The sequence below is a fragment of the Salvelinus fontinalis genome, chromosome 41 (genome assembly GCF_029448725.1).
Source record: "Salvelinus fontinalis isolate EN_2023a chromosome 41, ASM2944872v1, whole genome shotgun sequence".
NCBI lineage: Eukaryota > Metazoa > Chordata > Actinopteri > Salmoniformes > Salmonidae > Salvelinus > Salvelinus fontinalis.
The window spans coordinates 9,605,656-9,622,899 of record NC_074705.1 but is presented as its reverse complement, the minus strand read 5'-3'; the positions used below and the strand labels follow the sequence as shown (position 1 = coordinate 9,622,899).

Here is a 17,244-nt window from a genome sequence, read left to right as displayed (position 1 = left end):
CCCAACCACAGCCGTGAAAAGCAACGCAAAGCAAACAAAGCTGCCAATTACATGTGAAGACAGAGAAGGTGGGCAGTAGCAATGTTCTACACTAACATGGAGGAAATAGGTGGAACAGCCAGGAATAAGGTGGGAGTTCAGACTGCCAGAAAGAGAGTCAGTAGGGATAAATAGGAGTTCTCCAGGGGAAATGACTTCTATGTAAACTAAACACTTGTCCTCTAACCCTCCTATCACATTGTGAGATGCAGCTCATTTTGAACTTCATGTAAAATGACCATAAGATTCCAGCTTTGTCATCACCGCCATCATCACAGAGCAGATTTCTCCCTCCAAATAGACGGCCATTTTTAAATCACTTCTAAAACAGTGGTCTCACAGACAACAGCTACACCAAAAACACTGTCTCTCACTGTATTTAACAAATGCATGCACACTACTTGAACACGGATGGCTTGCCAGTTGCATGCATGTCAACTCCTTGGATCCAGACCTCGAACATCCACTTAGATAGAAGGAAATGTTACAGCCCTTGGCCATCCAACAGTCCGTGGTTACTGTGTCTTACCTGGCCTGACTCTGTGCATGGCCCTGGGCTGAGAGCAGGAGTGTCCCCAGGTGGAGAGTTGGAGTCTTCCTCTTCCTTGGAGGTCTCCACCACCATCACCACCTCCACAGTCTCCATCAAAGCGGAGAGCTCATGTCGAAACGGCAAACTTTAACGTGTAACAGCGTCGCCCGGCCAGGACAGGGAGAAGCTTGGCCATAAAGATCCTAGTGCATCTCTCCACTCTGAGACAACCTCTCTGCCTCCACCGCTACCCTGCTGCAGCCTCACCACTAGATCTCCATCACGCCTCGAGAGAGATCGTACTGTATATGGGCTGTGTGTCTCTGGGTTTAATGTACAGGCTTTGAAAAGCAACACACACACACACACACACACACACACACACACACACACACACACACACACACACACACACACACAGAGACAGAGAGAAATCACATGGGATGTCCTAATAGCAGCAAGAGGGGGGGGGCAGTGGAGGATGAAGGAGGGGTCCATTAAACAAACAGCTGTGCCCCCCAGAGAGAGAGACAGCAAACAAAATACTAAACCAATTAGGCTCAGAGGGCTCCTGCCTGCCACCCCTATTATATCCCCCACCCTCCCATCTTTAAACGCTCTTTTCTATTCCTTCACTGCCCTGGGGCAACTTCTCTCATTCTCTCTCTGCTCATCTTTGCTCCAGTGAAAACCACTCTCCGTCCATTCCTTCTGAGCCACTGAGCACTACGGTGATGGTGTTACAACTTCCCAGATCCCTCGTCAGCAAAGGGCCTGACGAGGGATCTGGGCGGTTTGGGCCAACAAATGAACACACAGTGACGATGACAGTCTTTGTACGGATGAACTGTTCATAGACATTGGCTTATAGCAGCCTCTATGTAGGATGACAATACAACCACACAGTCACACCAACGTTAGAAGAGCCCTAAAAAAGACGGAGACGTCCTTAAAAGAAACATAGATACTCTTCAGATTCAAGTAAAACGCAGATCTCCAAAAGGACTGGAGTGGACACAGTAACTAACTTCCTGTGTGAAGAAGCGACGTCATCAGGGTTGCACATTTTGGGGAATATTCAGAGGTGGAACATTCACAGTGGGATCTAACAGGAATTAATGGAAATATATGGGAATTAATATTAATACCATTTAAATGTAGATGTTTTTGCATTGGATATAAATACCATATCATATGGGAGACAGAAACATACACCTTTTACCTTATCATAAGTAGACATCATTGCAGATGATTAAATCCTTCCAATAGAAATAACATGTAAAAAAAATTGTTATGAATTGAACTTTAATTAAATGAGTTGACTCGCCACATGGGATGATTTCACTGAACAACAAAAGAAAGGGAATATTGAATGATCCCCAATGATCCATCGCATCTCCCAAAAACGTTTTCAACATGCATCTGTAAAATGATAGTCTAGAAACTAAAGCTTTGGTCGTCTTCCTCTCAGGCTTCCATGTCTTCTCCCTGGACCTCCTCAATGTCCACCTCTTGAACATCAGACTCTGAGGCCTCATCTTCACTGTCAATTTCCAACCTTGCTGAGGATGGCTCGTTGTCAGGCTCAAAAAGCCTAAAACTTTCCCAGATTGCCACCAATTGTTCAACCCTTGTATTGGTCAGCCTGTTGCGTGCCTTGGTGTGTGTGTTCCCAAACAAGGACCAGTTGCGCTCTGAGGCACCTGATGTTGTTGGGATTTGGAGGATGATGGATGCAACAGGGGAAAGAGCCTCTGATCCACAAAGTCCATTCCACCAGGTGGCTGATGAGATGTATCTGAGTATTTCTCCTGTCTTACCCGGTGTCCTGTGAGAATTTAAGTACGCTCCCTCTAATTCTCTCTCTCTAAGGACCTGAGCCCTAGGACCATGCCTCAGGACTACCTGGCCTGCTGACTTCATGCTATCCCCAGTCCACCTGGTCATGCTTTCAACTGTTCTGCCTGCGGCTATGGAACCCTGACCTGTTCACTGGATGTGCTACCTTGTCCCGGACCTTCTGTTTTGGACTCTCTCTCTACAGCACCCGCTATCTCTAACTCTGAATGATCGGCTATGAAAAGCCAACTGACATTTACTCCTGAGGTGCTGACCTGTTGCACTCTCTACAACCACAGTGATTATTATTATCTGGCCATGCTGGTCACCTATGAACATTTGAACATCTTGGCCATGTTCTGTTATAATCTCCACCTGGCACAGCCAGAAGAGGACTGGCCACCCCTCAGAGCCTGGTTCTTCTCCAGGTTTCTTCCTAGGTTCCAGCCTTTCTAGGGAGTTTTTCCTAGCCACCGTGCTTCTACATCTGCATTGCTTGCTGTTTGGGGTTTTAGGCTGGGATTCTGTACAGCACTTTGTGACATCGGCTGATGTAAAAAGGGCTTTATAAATACATTTGAGTGATTGATTGATTTTGTTGGCACGACAGCCATATTGCATCTCCATCCCAAAGCCCTTGCTTGGAAGTGTACTTCGCCAGACAGCCAAGAAACCTTGCTCTCATCCAGGCCAAGGTGACGAGACACTGTCGTGATGACACCATAGGCCTCGTTGATCTCTGCACCAGACAGGATGCTCTTGCCAGCATACTTGGGGTCCAACATATACGCTGCGGCGTGTATGGGCTTAAGGCAGAAGTCTTCACGCTTTTTGATATATTTCAGAACTGCAGTTTCCTCTGCTTGGAGCAACAGTGAAGTGGGCAGGGCGGTACGGATTTCTTCTCTTACATTTGCAAGCAGAGTCTGAACATCAGACAGGATGGCATTGTCTCCCTCAATCCTTGCAATGGCTACCACTATAGATTTCAGGAGTTTCAGGCTGCTTACCACTCTCTCCCAAAATACATCATCCAGGAGGGTCCTCTTGATGGGGCTGTCCAAATTGTCAGACTGTGATATGGCACATATGTGATATGGCACAGTCCCCATTCCAAAATATGCCTCAAGACCTACAATTGCCATATGTGTATCCTACAAAAAAGGTTCACTGTTATACGCTACCTTTTTAACTGAATTTAAGCAAAATTCCCAAAATTCCCAGGCTTAACTTCCCATGGCAAATTTCCGGAAAAATTCCAGAAACTTCCTGGAAAGTTTCTGACCCTTTGCAACCCTAGACGTCTTCAACCACTTGTCTCCTGCATAGATGGCCTCGAACTCGCCTCAACCCCAGGAAAACCGTGCCAGAGCAAGGAACTTGCATGAGCAGAAAACACACAGAAACAATAATTTTGTTAAAGCGACCTCAACTCATAGAGAAGCAGAGAGGCTCAACTCACCATGGAACCATGTGGGGAAATAAGACATGAGAACCCCTTTGGATTCTGCCTGCAGTAAACTACAACAAATACCGATTGGTGGCCGAAAACTTTATTTTTTTGCCACTTTAAGCCGAATTCTCATTCACTTCAATGCCGAGGTTAGGTAGTACACGATCATCACACAGACGTGAACACGTGCACTGGGGAGTACATGTGCAGCACACTGTGTAATGTGCCTTTACAAAACAGAACTAGCCTACATGACACAAACAAGCTTTGAGGTGGAGGCCTGGAATGAGTCACACACACACACACAAACACGAGTACCATGTCTAATGGTTGGGTTCTAAGGATTCTGATTTCATTGACATCCCGTGAACTATAAATAAAGTTAGATCCACTTTCTCTTTTCAAACAGCCCTCTGTCTGTGTAAGCAGGAGAGGTGGGAGGTGGAGGGCTGTTCATTCTCAAAGAATGCTTCCTTGCTTTTACATATCATGTTTCTCCTGGGTGCCACTTCACATCATGGTGGAGCAGTGAGGAACTAGAGTGCATTCCTCAGATGCACAACTCTTATACCCGAGACGAGTACTTCAGAAGTCCCCATTCCACATCTATGGTCTACCGTTACAACACTGATATAATGTATCATACATGTATGCGAGTAGTCGAGACGAATAGGGACCGCTACTGTTCTCTCGACTGGAGAGGGTTGAGAGTCAGCGCACTAGCATAGCCTGGAGGCTGGAGCTTTGGACTGGTTCCCTCAATGGCAGCCGTTCAATATTGTAGCAAACAGCTCTGTTCAAACATCACTGCAGAATCACCTAGAGCTGCAAGCTCATAAAACTGTCAAGGCAAATGATGAGAAAATGGAGCATATTGAGACCAACGCCCTGATTCGCCGATTCAAATACTGTACCCAAACACACAATGACAAACATACTGAATAAATACTTCATACTGTGTCACACAAGTTTTCCTGACAAGCTCAACAGCAAACAACCCGAAACACACACAGTCACACACACATGCACCCTGACACACACAGTTCTTTCTGGAAGGCTGGTTATAGCAGAGTAACAGAGGGACACAGCTACACTGAGAGGTCACAGCTTGCTGAGGGCTGGCACCCTCCTGACAAACACAGCCCCTACATCTGGGCTCACACACCGTGTCAAAGACACCACACAGTACACACACATACGGGGTCAAAACACAGAAGATACTCACACATACACAGCGCTACAGCCAACCCCCAGACACATGTGAGTATGTCTGGATACATATTTCCAGAAAATAAACCTCCAAATTCAAAAGGACAGTCCAATGCATTGTTAAAAATTCGTGCTGCCGGCCACATGTGAATGTCTGTACTAGGGATATGCACGGTTATTTGAATATTCGAATATCCGAACGGACGTTAGTAATCAAATACTTGTATGGGTATTCATTTTAGCAAGCATAAAAATATTATCGGCCTATGTTAACACTGAAAAAGCTCTCTAAATGAAATTAAAATATCCATGTGATGTGACATTGTTACATACAAGGATATACCATGACATTTCAAATTATTCATTTAATAAAATAAAAATTTCAATGTAGTTTTTATGGCCCGACCCACAAAAGGACCGGTAGCCATCCGGTAGCCGTCACCTATGTAGCCTGTTGTTCATGCCTTTCACTAATGCAATGCAAGATGGAATAAAATAACAGAATTAAAAGCTAGCAAAATGAAAAGTAGTAGGCTACAACGAACTACCAACAGGTAGGCTGTTGTTTTATCTGAATGGGGTTGTGGAGAAAGCGTAGCATGTGGCCTCAATTAGCCTAGCTAGCTATAGTTGGCTAGGTTAGCTAGCTTCTCTAGGCTACTCCAGTCAAGATAGATATGGGAGGCTGCTACAAATTAGCTAGACTTGGCTATAGCCGAGTTGCATTGGCTACTGCTTCTTGCTCTCCTCCCCTCCACCCGCACAGACGTCACACACACACCGCCTTAGCCACCTTAGTGAGTGGTAACGAGTGCAGCTCTGTACTGTGGGACTGTGAGACCGGCATGGCATAGCTTTTAACACAGCAGCTCCTCTCCATCTCTCTCTGAGGAGATTCCCAGAGAGCCTGTATTATTCTGACTGATGCCTATAGTACGCCCGTCAGCATTACCGCAGGCAGGCTGGGCCACAACATGAACACATATACTGAGTGAGTACTGCTGTTCGCTAGCAAATCCTGTTGAGGCGCTTAATATAGCACACACACGCACGTTCGTACATACATGAACATGCACACAAGTCTTGTTCATCCGAGTAAGGGAGTTTGTCAAGTGGGTCAGTAAGGGTTAGTGTAATGGTGAGAGACGGGCTGGTAGTGGTAGTGTTGCTCTGGGCTATACTCCACTGTAGTGAACATAGAATTTGCACGTGAACGGCAAAATCTCTTGTCCTCCAGTCTGTGTATAAGCCATAACATCTGGATCTGTCCAACGGTCTGTCTTGCTGTTAACATCTATTTTTATATCCCTCCCTCCATCTCTTCAAGGGCCAGGCAGATCTAGCACTCAAAGCCCACTTTCAGCAGTACTTTATCAGCCAAAGCCTGAAACCCTTAAAGCCAGAGTGCCCAAAGTTGAACACCAGAGACTATGTGCACATTGATCAGCAAGCTGTACAACACAAAGGGACATAAACACACTGTGTGTAATCTGAAAGCCTCAATCAGGCCTGTGAAGTCCTCAGCTCAACCAGAAAGGCACAGGGCTTATCCGGACGGTAGATAGACTCGCTCCCATGAGTGGATTTACACATTTGTATTACAAAGAAGTTGTTTACCATAAATCCAACTACAAGCACTGATAAACAGGAATACAGAAATTTTTAAGTTAAGGAGTTGTCATGTGAGAAAAAGGTCAAGTTCATATTTGGAGGGTTTCCAGCAATGTGGTTTCCTCCCTGTCTGGGCTGTCTGGGCAGAGTAGTTGTGGAGAGATTAGCCTACCTGGACCTCTTCCCCCAGTACAGACGAGTCTCCAAGCAGCGGTTCAGCTGGCGGTGCGTTGATGGTGACAGACTTCTCAGAGCGGCTGCCATCCTTGCTGCGTGACTTGTGGTGGTCGCGGCTGCGCTCCCTGAGAAACAACGACAGGTACACCGGGTGAGTCGACAGGTACGGGGTTACCATGACAACCAGCAGACCGGAGGAGAGAATAGGAAGAGAGCATGTCGGTGTGGCAATAGCAATGGACTGCCACACACTGGATTTCCAGCAAAACCTTGTGTTATTTCTCTCTCTTTGGTTCTCATTCTCTCCCTGTTTCCTCCATAGCGTCAGCAACAACAGGGTTATAGGAGCCATCATCCCCTACGACCTTAATCCTGCTGGATTTTACTTTGAGTTTCTTTAATTAGTCTTTTCTCACAGTGAACATCTGCAGGGGCTTAGCTGAAAAAATCAGACACACGAAAATGCTAGAACAGGCAGACGCTGTTTGAGTCAGAAAAGAGGACCAGGGGACCAGGGGAATAGAAGACTAGTGGACCAGGGGAATAGAGGAATAGAGGACTAGGGGACCAGGGGAATATTGGACCAGGGGAATAGAGGAATAGAGGACTAGTGGACCAGGGGAATAGAGGACCAGGGGAATAGAGGACCAGGGGAATAGAGGACCAGGTGAATAGAGGATCAGGGGAATAGAGGACCAGGGGAATAGAGGACTAGTGGACCAGGGGAATAGAGGACTAGTGGACCAGAGGAATAGAGGACTAGTGGACCAGAGGAATAGAGGACTAGTGGACCAGGAGAATGGAGGACTAGTGGACCAGGAGAATGGAGGACTAGTGGACCAGGGGAATGGAGGACTAGTGGACCAGGGGAATAGAGGACTAGTGGACCGGGGGATAGAGGACTAGTGGACCAGGGGGATAGAGGACTAGGGGACCAGGGGAATAGAGGACTAGGGGACCAGGGGAAAGGAGGACTAGGGGACCAGGTGAATAGAGAACCAGGGGAATAGAGGACTAGTGGACCAGGGGAATAGAGGACTAGTGGACCAGGGGAATAGAGGACTAGTGGACCAGGGGAATAGAGGACTAGTGGACCAAGGGAATAGAGGACTAGTGGACCAGGGGAATAGAGGACTAGTGGACCAGGGGAATAGAGGACTAGTGGACCAGGGGAATAGAGGTCTAGTGGACCAGGGGAATAGAGGTCTAGTGGACCAGGGGAATAGAGGACTAGTGGACCAGGGGAATAGAGGACCAGGGTAATAGAGGACTAGTGGACCAGGGGAATAGAGGACCAGGGGAATAGAGGACCAGGGGACCAGGGGAATAGAGGACCAGGGGACCAGGGGAATAGAGGACCAGGGGGAATAGAGGACCAGGGGGAATAGAGGACCAGGGGGAATAGAGGACCAGGGGAATAGAGGACCAGGGGAATGGAGGACCAGGGGACCAGGAGAATAGAAGACTAGTGGACCAGGAGAATAGAGGACTAGTGGACCAGGAGAATGGAGGACTAGTGGACCAGGAGAATAGAGGACTAGTGGACCAGGGGAATGGAGGACTAGTGGACCAGGGGAATGGAGGACTAGTGGACCAGGGGAATGGAGGACTAGTGGACCAGGGGAATGGAGGACTAGTGGACCAGGGGAATAGAGGACTAGTGGACCAGGGGAATAGAGGACTAGTGGACCAGGAGAATAGAGGACTAGTGGACCAGGAGAATAGAGGACTAGTGGACCAGGAGAATAGAGGACTAGTGGACCAGGAGAATGGAGGACTAGTGGACCAGGAGAATGGAGGACTAGTGGACCAGGGGAATGGAGGACTAGTGGACCAGGGGAATGGAGGACTAGTGGACCAGGGGAATAGAGGACTAGTGGACCAGGGGAATAGAGGACCAGGGGAAAGGAGGACTAGTGGACCAGGGGAATAGAGGACTAGTGGACCAGGGGAATAGAGGACTAGGGGACCAGGGGAATAGAGGACTAGGGGACCAGAGGAATAGGGGACTAGTGGACCAGAGGAAAAGGGGACCATTAATATAACTTAACCCTTATTTTACCAGGTAAATTGACTGAGAACACATTCTCATTTACAGCAATGACCTGGGAAATAGTTATATGGGAGAGGGGGGGGGGGGGGGGGGGGGGGGGGGGGGGGGGGTGAATGAGCAAATAAGAAGCTGGGGATGATTAGGTGGCCATGATGGTATGAGGGCCAGATTGGGAATTTAGCCAGGACACCGGGGTTGACACCCCTACTCTTACAATAAGTGTCATGGGATCTTTAGCGACCACAGAGTCAGGACACCCGTTTAGCGTCCCATCGGAAAGACGGCACCCTACACAGGGCAATGTCCACAATCACTGCCATGGGTTATTGGGATTACACGTTTTTTTGACAAAAGAAAAGAGTGTCTCTTACTGGCCCTCCAACACCACTTCCAGCAGCATCTTGTCTCCCAACCAGGGACTGACCAGGACCAACCCTGCTTAGCTTCAAAGGCAAGACAGCAGTGGGAGACTAGGGGAGCAGAAGACTAGGGGATCGGGGACCAGGAGAGTAGAGGACTGGGGGACCAGAAGACTAGGGGATTGGGGAGCGGGACAAGGGGAGTTGAGGCCTGGGGAACCAGAAGACTAGGGGATTGGGGAGAGGGACAAGGGGAGTTGAGGCCTGGGGAACCAGGCCTTTACCTGCTGATGCGTCTAAAGGTGGCAAAGCATATTCCATTCCTTGCCTCCCTCATGACCCAAATGCTGCCAACTACCAACCAAACCGTTGTGAACTCTCCACTATTTCACCTCCCTTCCTCCCATGTTAAACCCCCCCCCCCCCCCCCCCCCCCCCCTTTTCACCTCCCCGCTCCCCTGATCTCAAATCCTGTGTGGGAGTGAGTGACAGACAGGGTTTCTCCATCCATCCACATACAGTACTACACATGGTCTGTGCCCACTGCAGCTCCGTCATGGCTCTACTACCCCAGACACTGAGGAGGCTCATCGCCCTCCCAGCCTCCACTAATCTGATCTCTAGTCAATCCCATTCTATTTCCAATTGCCCTCAGCCATGGTACTGTGCTGTAGCTAGATACTCATGATCTGGTCTGTGAGAGGGATAGCCATGGTACTGTGCTGTAGCTAGATACTCATGATCTGGTCTGTGAGAGGGATAGCCATGTTACTGTGCTGTAGCTAGATACTCATGATCTGGTCTGTTAGAGGGATAGCCATGGTACTGTGCTGTAGCTAGATACTCATGATCTGGTCTGTGAGAGGGATAGCCATGGTACTGTATAGTAGCTAGATACAGCACCTTCTGGTCTGTTACAGAGGGGCAGTGTGAGAATAGAAGAGAGATGAGGAGAGAGAGAAAGAAACAGGCTAGTGTGGAGATATCAGGACAGGCTCGGTCTGATCTAATTTATCGAAGAGGGATTACGGGGTACCAAACAAGTTACAGAATGAAATTGTGTTACACGACTTTATTAAAACCTCCAGAAATTGTAAATGCTCGACAACAAGGGCTGAATTCTAACAGGAGTGCCACCAAGTGACATCTAGAAACAACTTCTGGGACAACCATGATTTAAAACACACGCAAACCTCAAGTTATGATAAAGACCAAGTACAGTTCAAGATATTGCTGCCATTTTTCTTTAGACGCAAGATGTTAATTTCTTGTCCTCTGAGCTTATCTCCGTGTTAGGAATCTTTTGTGAAGACTAGGGTTGCAACGGGTCGGAAACGTTCCGGTAAATTTCCCTCATTTCTTCAGAAAATTTTCCATGGGAAGTTAAGCCCGGGAATTTGGGGAATTTTGCTTAAAGTTAGTTTACAACAGTGAAACTGTTTTTGTGGGATACACATACGGCAATTCTAGGTCTTGTGGCATATTTTGGTTAAACTATCCCCAATTCAATGGAATTGCAACCCTCTGCATGCACAGTGCATTCTTCCATCACATGTACAGCTGATTCTCAAGATCTTGCACACTAATGAGATGCTATTGAGCCCAAATTACTACACTGTCTGAGCCAAGGACTACATGCTTTCTGGTAAGTTTTGATTCCAATACTGGGTGGGGTGAATATTTTATATGACATGCATTATTTTTTGTTAACTAGTAAATAGTAGCCTACAGCAAAGTGTGTTTAAATCTTTTCTAACTTGTTAACAATTTCTGCTAGTTCGTTTTGGGGTTTTAGCTTGCTTGAGCCTGCTAACTGAGTGTTAATTCACCTGTTTCCATACATGTTTCATTTTAAAACATTTATCTTACAAAGAAGTTGTTTAATCTAACTGCTTAACTATTTAATTATATGGAATTGTATTGGGGTTTTTTACTCCTTTTTTTCTTTACAGGAAAATGCCACGGGCACTATCTGATGTGTGGAGACATTTCACTGCAGCTAATGTAGAAGGAAAAGCTGTGTACATTTGCAAATATTGTGCCAAATCATATGTGAAGAATGCAACAAAGATGCAGAATCATCTGGCAAGTGCATAAAGTTTCCTCAGCGCTCACAATAAGCGACTTCTGACCAAAGTCCCTCTACTTCTATTAGAGATGAAAATGATGAATCAGAAACCTTATCAATAGCAATCAGAAGTTTTTTTGAGTCAATTGAGGAACGTAGTCAGAGAAATGCTGATGAATGTCTTTCTCGAGCTGTGTATGCAACTGGTTCACCTCTGATGCTCACAGGCAATATGTATTGGAAGAGATTTCTGAATGTTCTTGGCCCAGCATACACCCCTCCAACCAGTCATGCTTTATCTACTCATTTGCTGGATGCAGAGTTCAACAGAGTTCAAGTGAAGGTCAAGCAAATCATAGAGAATGCAGACTGTATTGCAATCATCTCTGATGGGTGGTTGAATGTTCTTGGGCAAGGAATAATTCACTACATCATCTCCACCAGTATTCTACAAGAGCACAGACACAAGGGACAACATACACACCGGTCTCTACATTGCAGATGAGCTGAAGACAGTCATCAATGACCTTGGACCACAGAAGGTATTTGCACTGGGTGACAGACAATGCTGCGAACATGAAGGTTGCTTGGTCTAAAAGTGGAGGAGTCCTACCCTCACATCACACCCATTGGCTGTGCTGCTCATGCATTGAATCTGCTCATGCATTGAATCTGCTCCTCAAGGACATCATGGCACTGAAAACAATGGATACACTACAAGAGAGCCAAGGAAATGCTTAGGTATGTGAAGGGTCATCAAATTATAGCAGCAATCTACCTCACCAAGCAAAGTGAGAAGAATAAGAGCACCACATTGAAGCTGCCCAGCAACACCCGTTGGGGTGGTGTTGTCATCATGTTTGAAAATCTCCCGGAGGGGAAGGAGTCTCTCCAAGAAATGGCCACATCACAGTCTCCCGGTATGGACAGCCCCATCAAGAGGATCCTCCTGGATGATGTATTTTGAGAGAGAGTGGAAAAGCAGCCAGAAACTCCTGAAACCTATAGCAGTAGCCATTGAACGGATTGAGGGAGACAAGGCCATCCAGTCTGATGTTGAGACTCTGCTTGCAAATGTTAGAGAATAAATCCGTACCGCCCTGCCTACTTCACTGTTGCTCCAAGCAGAGGAAACTGCAGTTCTGAAATACATAACAAAGCGTGAAGACTTCTGCCTGAAGCCCATACATGTCGCAGCGTACATGTTGGACCCCAAGTATGCTGGCAAGAGATCAGCAAGGCCTGTGGTGGTGTCATCACGACAGTGTCTCGCCACCTTGGCCTGGATGAGGGCAAGGTTCTTGGCAGTCTGGCGAAGTACACTTCCAAGTAAGGGCTTTGGGATGGAGATGCAATATGGCAGTCATGCCAACATATCTCATCAGCCACCAGGTGGAAGGGACTGTGGATCAGAGGCTCTTTCCCCTGTTGCCTCCATCATCCTCCAAATCCCATCAATATCAGCCGCCTCAGAGCGCAACTGGTCCTTGTTTGGGAACATACACACCAAAGCACGCAACAGGCTGACCAATACAAGGGTTGAACAATTGGTGGCCATCCGGGAAAATGTGAGGCTTTTTGAGCCTGACAAATAGCCATCCTCAGCAAGGTTGGAAATTGACAGTGAAGATGAGGCCTCAGAGTCTGGTGTTCAAGAGGTGGACATTGAGGAGGTCCAGGGAGAAGACATGGAAGCCTGAGAGGAAGACGACCAAAGCTTTAGTTTCTAGACTATCATTTTACAGATGCATGTTGAAAACGTTTTTGGGAGATGCGATGGATCATTGGGGATCATTCAATATTCCCTTTCTTTTGTTGTTCAGTGAAATCATCCCATGTGGCGAGTCAACTCATTTAATTAAAGTTCAATTCATAACTACATTATTTATTTTGTATATATTGGAAGGATTTAATCATTTGCAATGATGTCTACTTATGATAAGGTAAAAGGTGTATGTTTCTGTCTCCATATGATATGGTAAATATTTCCAATGCAAAAGACATCTGCATTTAAATGGTATTAATATTAATTCCCATATATTCCCACGGAAAGTTTCCACCTCAGAATATTCCCCAAAATGTGCAACCCTAGTCAAGACTATAAAATGGAGGGGATTTTCTTGTATCTTTCTTTCACTGCAGGCAGTAACGTGGCCACCTCAGTCTCAGACAGAGGACCCTGGTGTGTTACAGTATTGTAACAGTCCTGACCTATTTATGTTAGTTTTTATGTGTTTATGGTCAGGGCATGTGTTTTGGGTGGGCAGTCTATGTTATCTGTTTCTATGTTGGTTTCGGTTTTGCCTGGTATGGCTCTTGATTAGAGGCAGGTGGTTTGCATTTTCCTCTAATCAAGAGTCATATTTAGGTAGGGCATTTTCACTGTTTGTTTGTGGGTGATTGTCTCCTGTGATGTCTTCGTTGTGTTCGATGTTATTCACTATCGGGACTGTTTGGCTGTTCGTGTGTTTCGATGTAACGTTCCTGTCCGTGAGTTTACGTTTATGTATGTGAGTTTATGTTCAGGTTCCGTTTTACGTCGTTTTGTTATTTTGTAAGTTTTGAAAGTGTTTGTTTCGTGTCATCAGTTTTCGTTGTTAATAAATAAAGATGGCATATTTCCCTGACTCCGCATTTTGGTCAGAAGATCCTTCTCTCCTCACGTCATCTGAGGATGAGGAAAGCGACAGTTATAACAGAATCACCCACCAACAAACAGAGACCAAGCGGTATGGGAATGCTCGACGGAGCAACAGGAATTTCTGGACTTGGGAGGAGATATTGGACGGTAGAGGACCTTGGGCTCAAACTGGAGAATATCGCTGCTCTCGTGAGAAGAGTGAGGCAGCCACAGCCCAGGAGCGGTGGTTTAAGGAGGCAGCTAGGAGACGTGGATGGAAGCCGGAGAATCAAGCTCGTAACCGGAATTATGAGGGGACACGTCTTGCACGGAAGCCCGAAAAGCCCGTGAGTAACTCCCAAAAATTTCTTGGGGGGGGGGCTAAAGGGTAGTGGGCCAAGGGCAGGTAGGAGACCTGCGCCCACTTCCCAGGCTAACCGTGGAGAGCGGGAGTACGGGCAGATACCGTGTTACGCAGTAGAGCGCACGGTGTCTCCTGTACGTGTGCATAGGCCGGTGCGGGTTATTCCACCTCCCCGCACTGGTAGGGCTAGATTGGGCATTGAGCCAGGTGTCATGAGGCCGGCTCAACGCGTCTGGTCTCCAGTGCGTCTCCTCGGGCCGGCATACATGGCACCTGCCTTACGCATGGTTTCCCCGGTTCGCCTACACAGCCCGGTGCGGGTTATTCCACCTCCCCGTACTGGGTGGGCGACCGGGAGCATTCAACCAGGTAAGGTTGGGCAGGCTCAATGCTCAAGAGAGCCAGTACGCCTGCACGGTCCGGTATTTCCGGCGCCACCTCCCCGCCCCAGCCTAGTACCTACAGTGCCTACACTACGCACTAGGCTACCAGTGCATTTCCAGAGCCCTGTTCCTCCTCCACGCACTCTCCCTATAGTGCGTGTATCCAGTTCAGTGCCTCCAGTTCCGGCCCCACGCACTAAGCCACCTGTGCGTCTCCTAAGTCCTGTACACACTGTCACTTCTCCCCGTACTAGTCCTGAGGTGCGTGTCCCCAGCCCGGTGCCACCAGTCCCGGTACCACGCACCAGGTATAGAGTACGCTTTGAGAGTTCAGTGTGCCCTGTCCCTGCTCTCCGCACTAGTAGGAAGGTGCTTGTCATTAGCACGGTGCCTCCAGTTCCGGCACCACGCACCAGGTCTACAGTGCGCCATATCCGGCCAGAGCCATCCGTCTCCCCAGCGCCATCTGAGCCATCCGTCTCCCCAGCGCCATCTGAGCCATCCGTCTCCCCAGCGCCATCTGAGCCATCCGTCTCCCCAGCGCCATCTGAGCCATCCGTCTCCCCAGCGCCATCTGAGCCATTCGTCTGCCAGGAGCCTGCAAAGCCGCCCGTCTGCCATGAGCCTGCAAAGCCGCCCGTCTGCCATGAGCCTACAGAGCCATCCGCCAGACAGGAGCCGCTAGAGCCGTCAGCCAGACAGGAGCCGCTAGAGCCGCCCGCCAGACAGGATCTGCCAGAGCCGCCAACTAGACAGGATCTGCCAGAGCCGCCAACCAGACAGGATCTGCCAGAGCCGCCAACCAGACAGGATCTGCCAGAGCCGCCAGCGAGCCATGAGCAGCCAGAGCCGTCAGAGAGCCATGAGCAGCCAGAGCCGTCAGAGAGCCATGAGCAGCCAGAGCCGTCAGAGAGCCATGAGCAGCCAGAGCCGTCAGAGAGCCATGAGCAGCCAGAGCCGTCAGAGAGCCATGAGCGTCGAGAGCCGTCAGAGAGCCATGAGCGTCGAGAGCCGTCAGCCTGCCATGAGCGTCGAGAGCCGTCAGCCTGCCATGAGCGTCGAGAGCCGTCAGCCTGCCATGAGCGTCGAGAGCCGTCAGCCTGCCATGAGCGTCGAGAGCCGTCAGTCTGCCATGAGCGTCGAGAGCCGTCAGCCTGCATGGACCTGCCAGAGCCGTCCAAACAGGACCTGCCAGAGTCCTTCAGCCGGGATCTGCCCCTTGTCCCGGTGCTGCCCCTTGTCCCGGTGCTGCCCCTTGTCCCGGTGCTGCCCCTTGTCCCGGTGCTGCCCCTTGTCCCGGTGCTGCCCCTTGTCCCGGTGCTGCCCCTTGTCCCGGTGCTGCCCCTTGTCCCGGTGCTGCCCCTTGTCCCGGTGCTGCCCCTTGTCCCGGTGCTGCCCCTTGTCCCGGTGCTGCCCCTTGTCCCGGTGCTGCCCCTTGTCCCGGTGCTGCCCCTTGTCCCGGTGCTGCCCCTTGTCCCGGTGCTGCCCCTTGTCCCGGTGATGGTCCTTATCCTGGTGCTGCCCCTTGTTTTTGTGCTGCCCCTTGTCCCGGTGCTACCCCTTGTCCCGGTGCTGCCCCTTGTCCCGGTGCTGCCCCTTGTTCCGGTGCTAGCTGTTTATTTAGGGGAAGGTAATGTTTGGGTGGTCAGTGGAAGGGGTAGAAAGAAGAGGGGAGTGACTATGGTGGTGCGGGGACAGCGTCCTGAACCGGAACCACCACCGTGGTCAACTGCCCACCCGGACCCTCCCCTGGACTTTGTGCTGGTGCGCCCGGCGTTCGCACCTTGGGGGGGGGGTACTGTAACAGTCCTGACCTATTTATGTTAGTTTTTATGTGTTTATGGTCAGGGCATGTGTTTTGGGTGGGCAGTCTATGTTATCTGTTTCTATGTTGGTTTCGGTTTTGCCTGGTATGGCTCTTGATTAGAGGCAGGTGGTTTGCATTTTCCTCTAATCAAGAGTCATATTTAGGTAGGGCATTTTCACTGTTTGTTTGTGGGTGATTGTCTCCTGTGATGTCTTCGTTGTGTTCGATGTTATTCACTATCGGGACTGTTTGGCTGTTCGTGTGTTTCGATGTAACGTTCCTGTCCGTGAGTTTACGTTTATGTATGTGAGTTTATGTTCAGGTTCCGTTTTACGTCGTTTTGTTATTTTGTAAGTTTTGAAAGTGTTTGTTTCGTGTCATCAGTTTTCGTTGTTAATAAATAAAGATGGCATATTTCCCTGACTCCGCATTTTGGTCAGAAGATCCTTCTCTCCTCACGTCATCTGAGGATGAGGAAAGCGACAGTTATAACAAGTATGCCTTGTTTAGGAATGTTCAAATCCTTTAGAATACATCACGTTGTCATATCAGATTCACTTTTTGGTGCGTAGCACTGTAGATATGTATTCCTTATGCATTAGGATAAATGCCACAAACAAAGTGGTTCAATAGGTGTTACTGGCACATTTTACCCAGCCGTTATGGAACATAGCGATGGATTTGGTTGTGAGAGCTCGACGCCAGGACATGAAATGCAAGCTTAAGAAAA

The 17,244-nt window shown here is 48.5% G+C and overlaps 1 protein-coding gene across 3 annotated transcripts in view; it reads right to left on the bottom strand.

Annotated features, from left to right (window-relative positions):
• LOC129840726 (vang-like protein 1) overlaps positions 1 to 17,244 on the bottom strand; it is a 60,217-nt gene that overhangs the window by 25,095 nt on the left and 17,878 nt on the right. For all 3 annotated transcript variants that reach the window (XM_055908851.1, XM_055908850.1, XM_055908852.1), the window contains one exon: positions 6,856 to 6,985. In XM_055908851.1, coding sequence (XP_055764826.1) covers positions 6,856 to 6,985 — 130 coding nt within the window. The remainder of the gene's footprint in view (positions 1 to 6,855; positions 6,986 to 17,244) is intronic.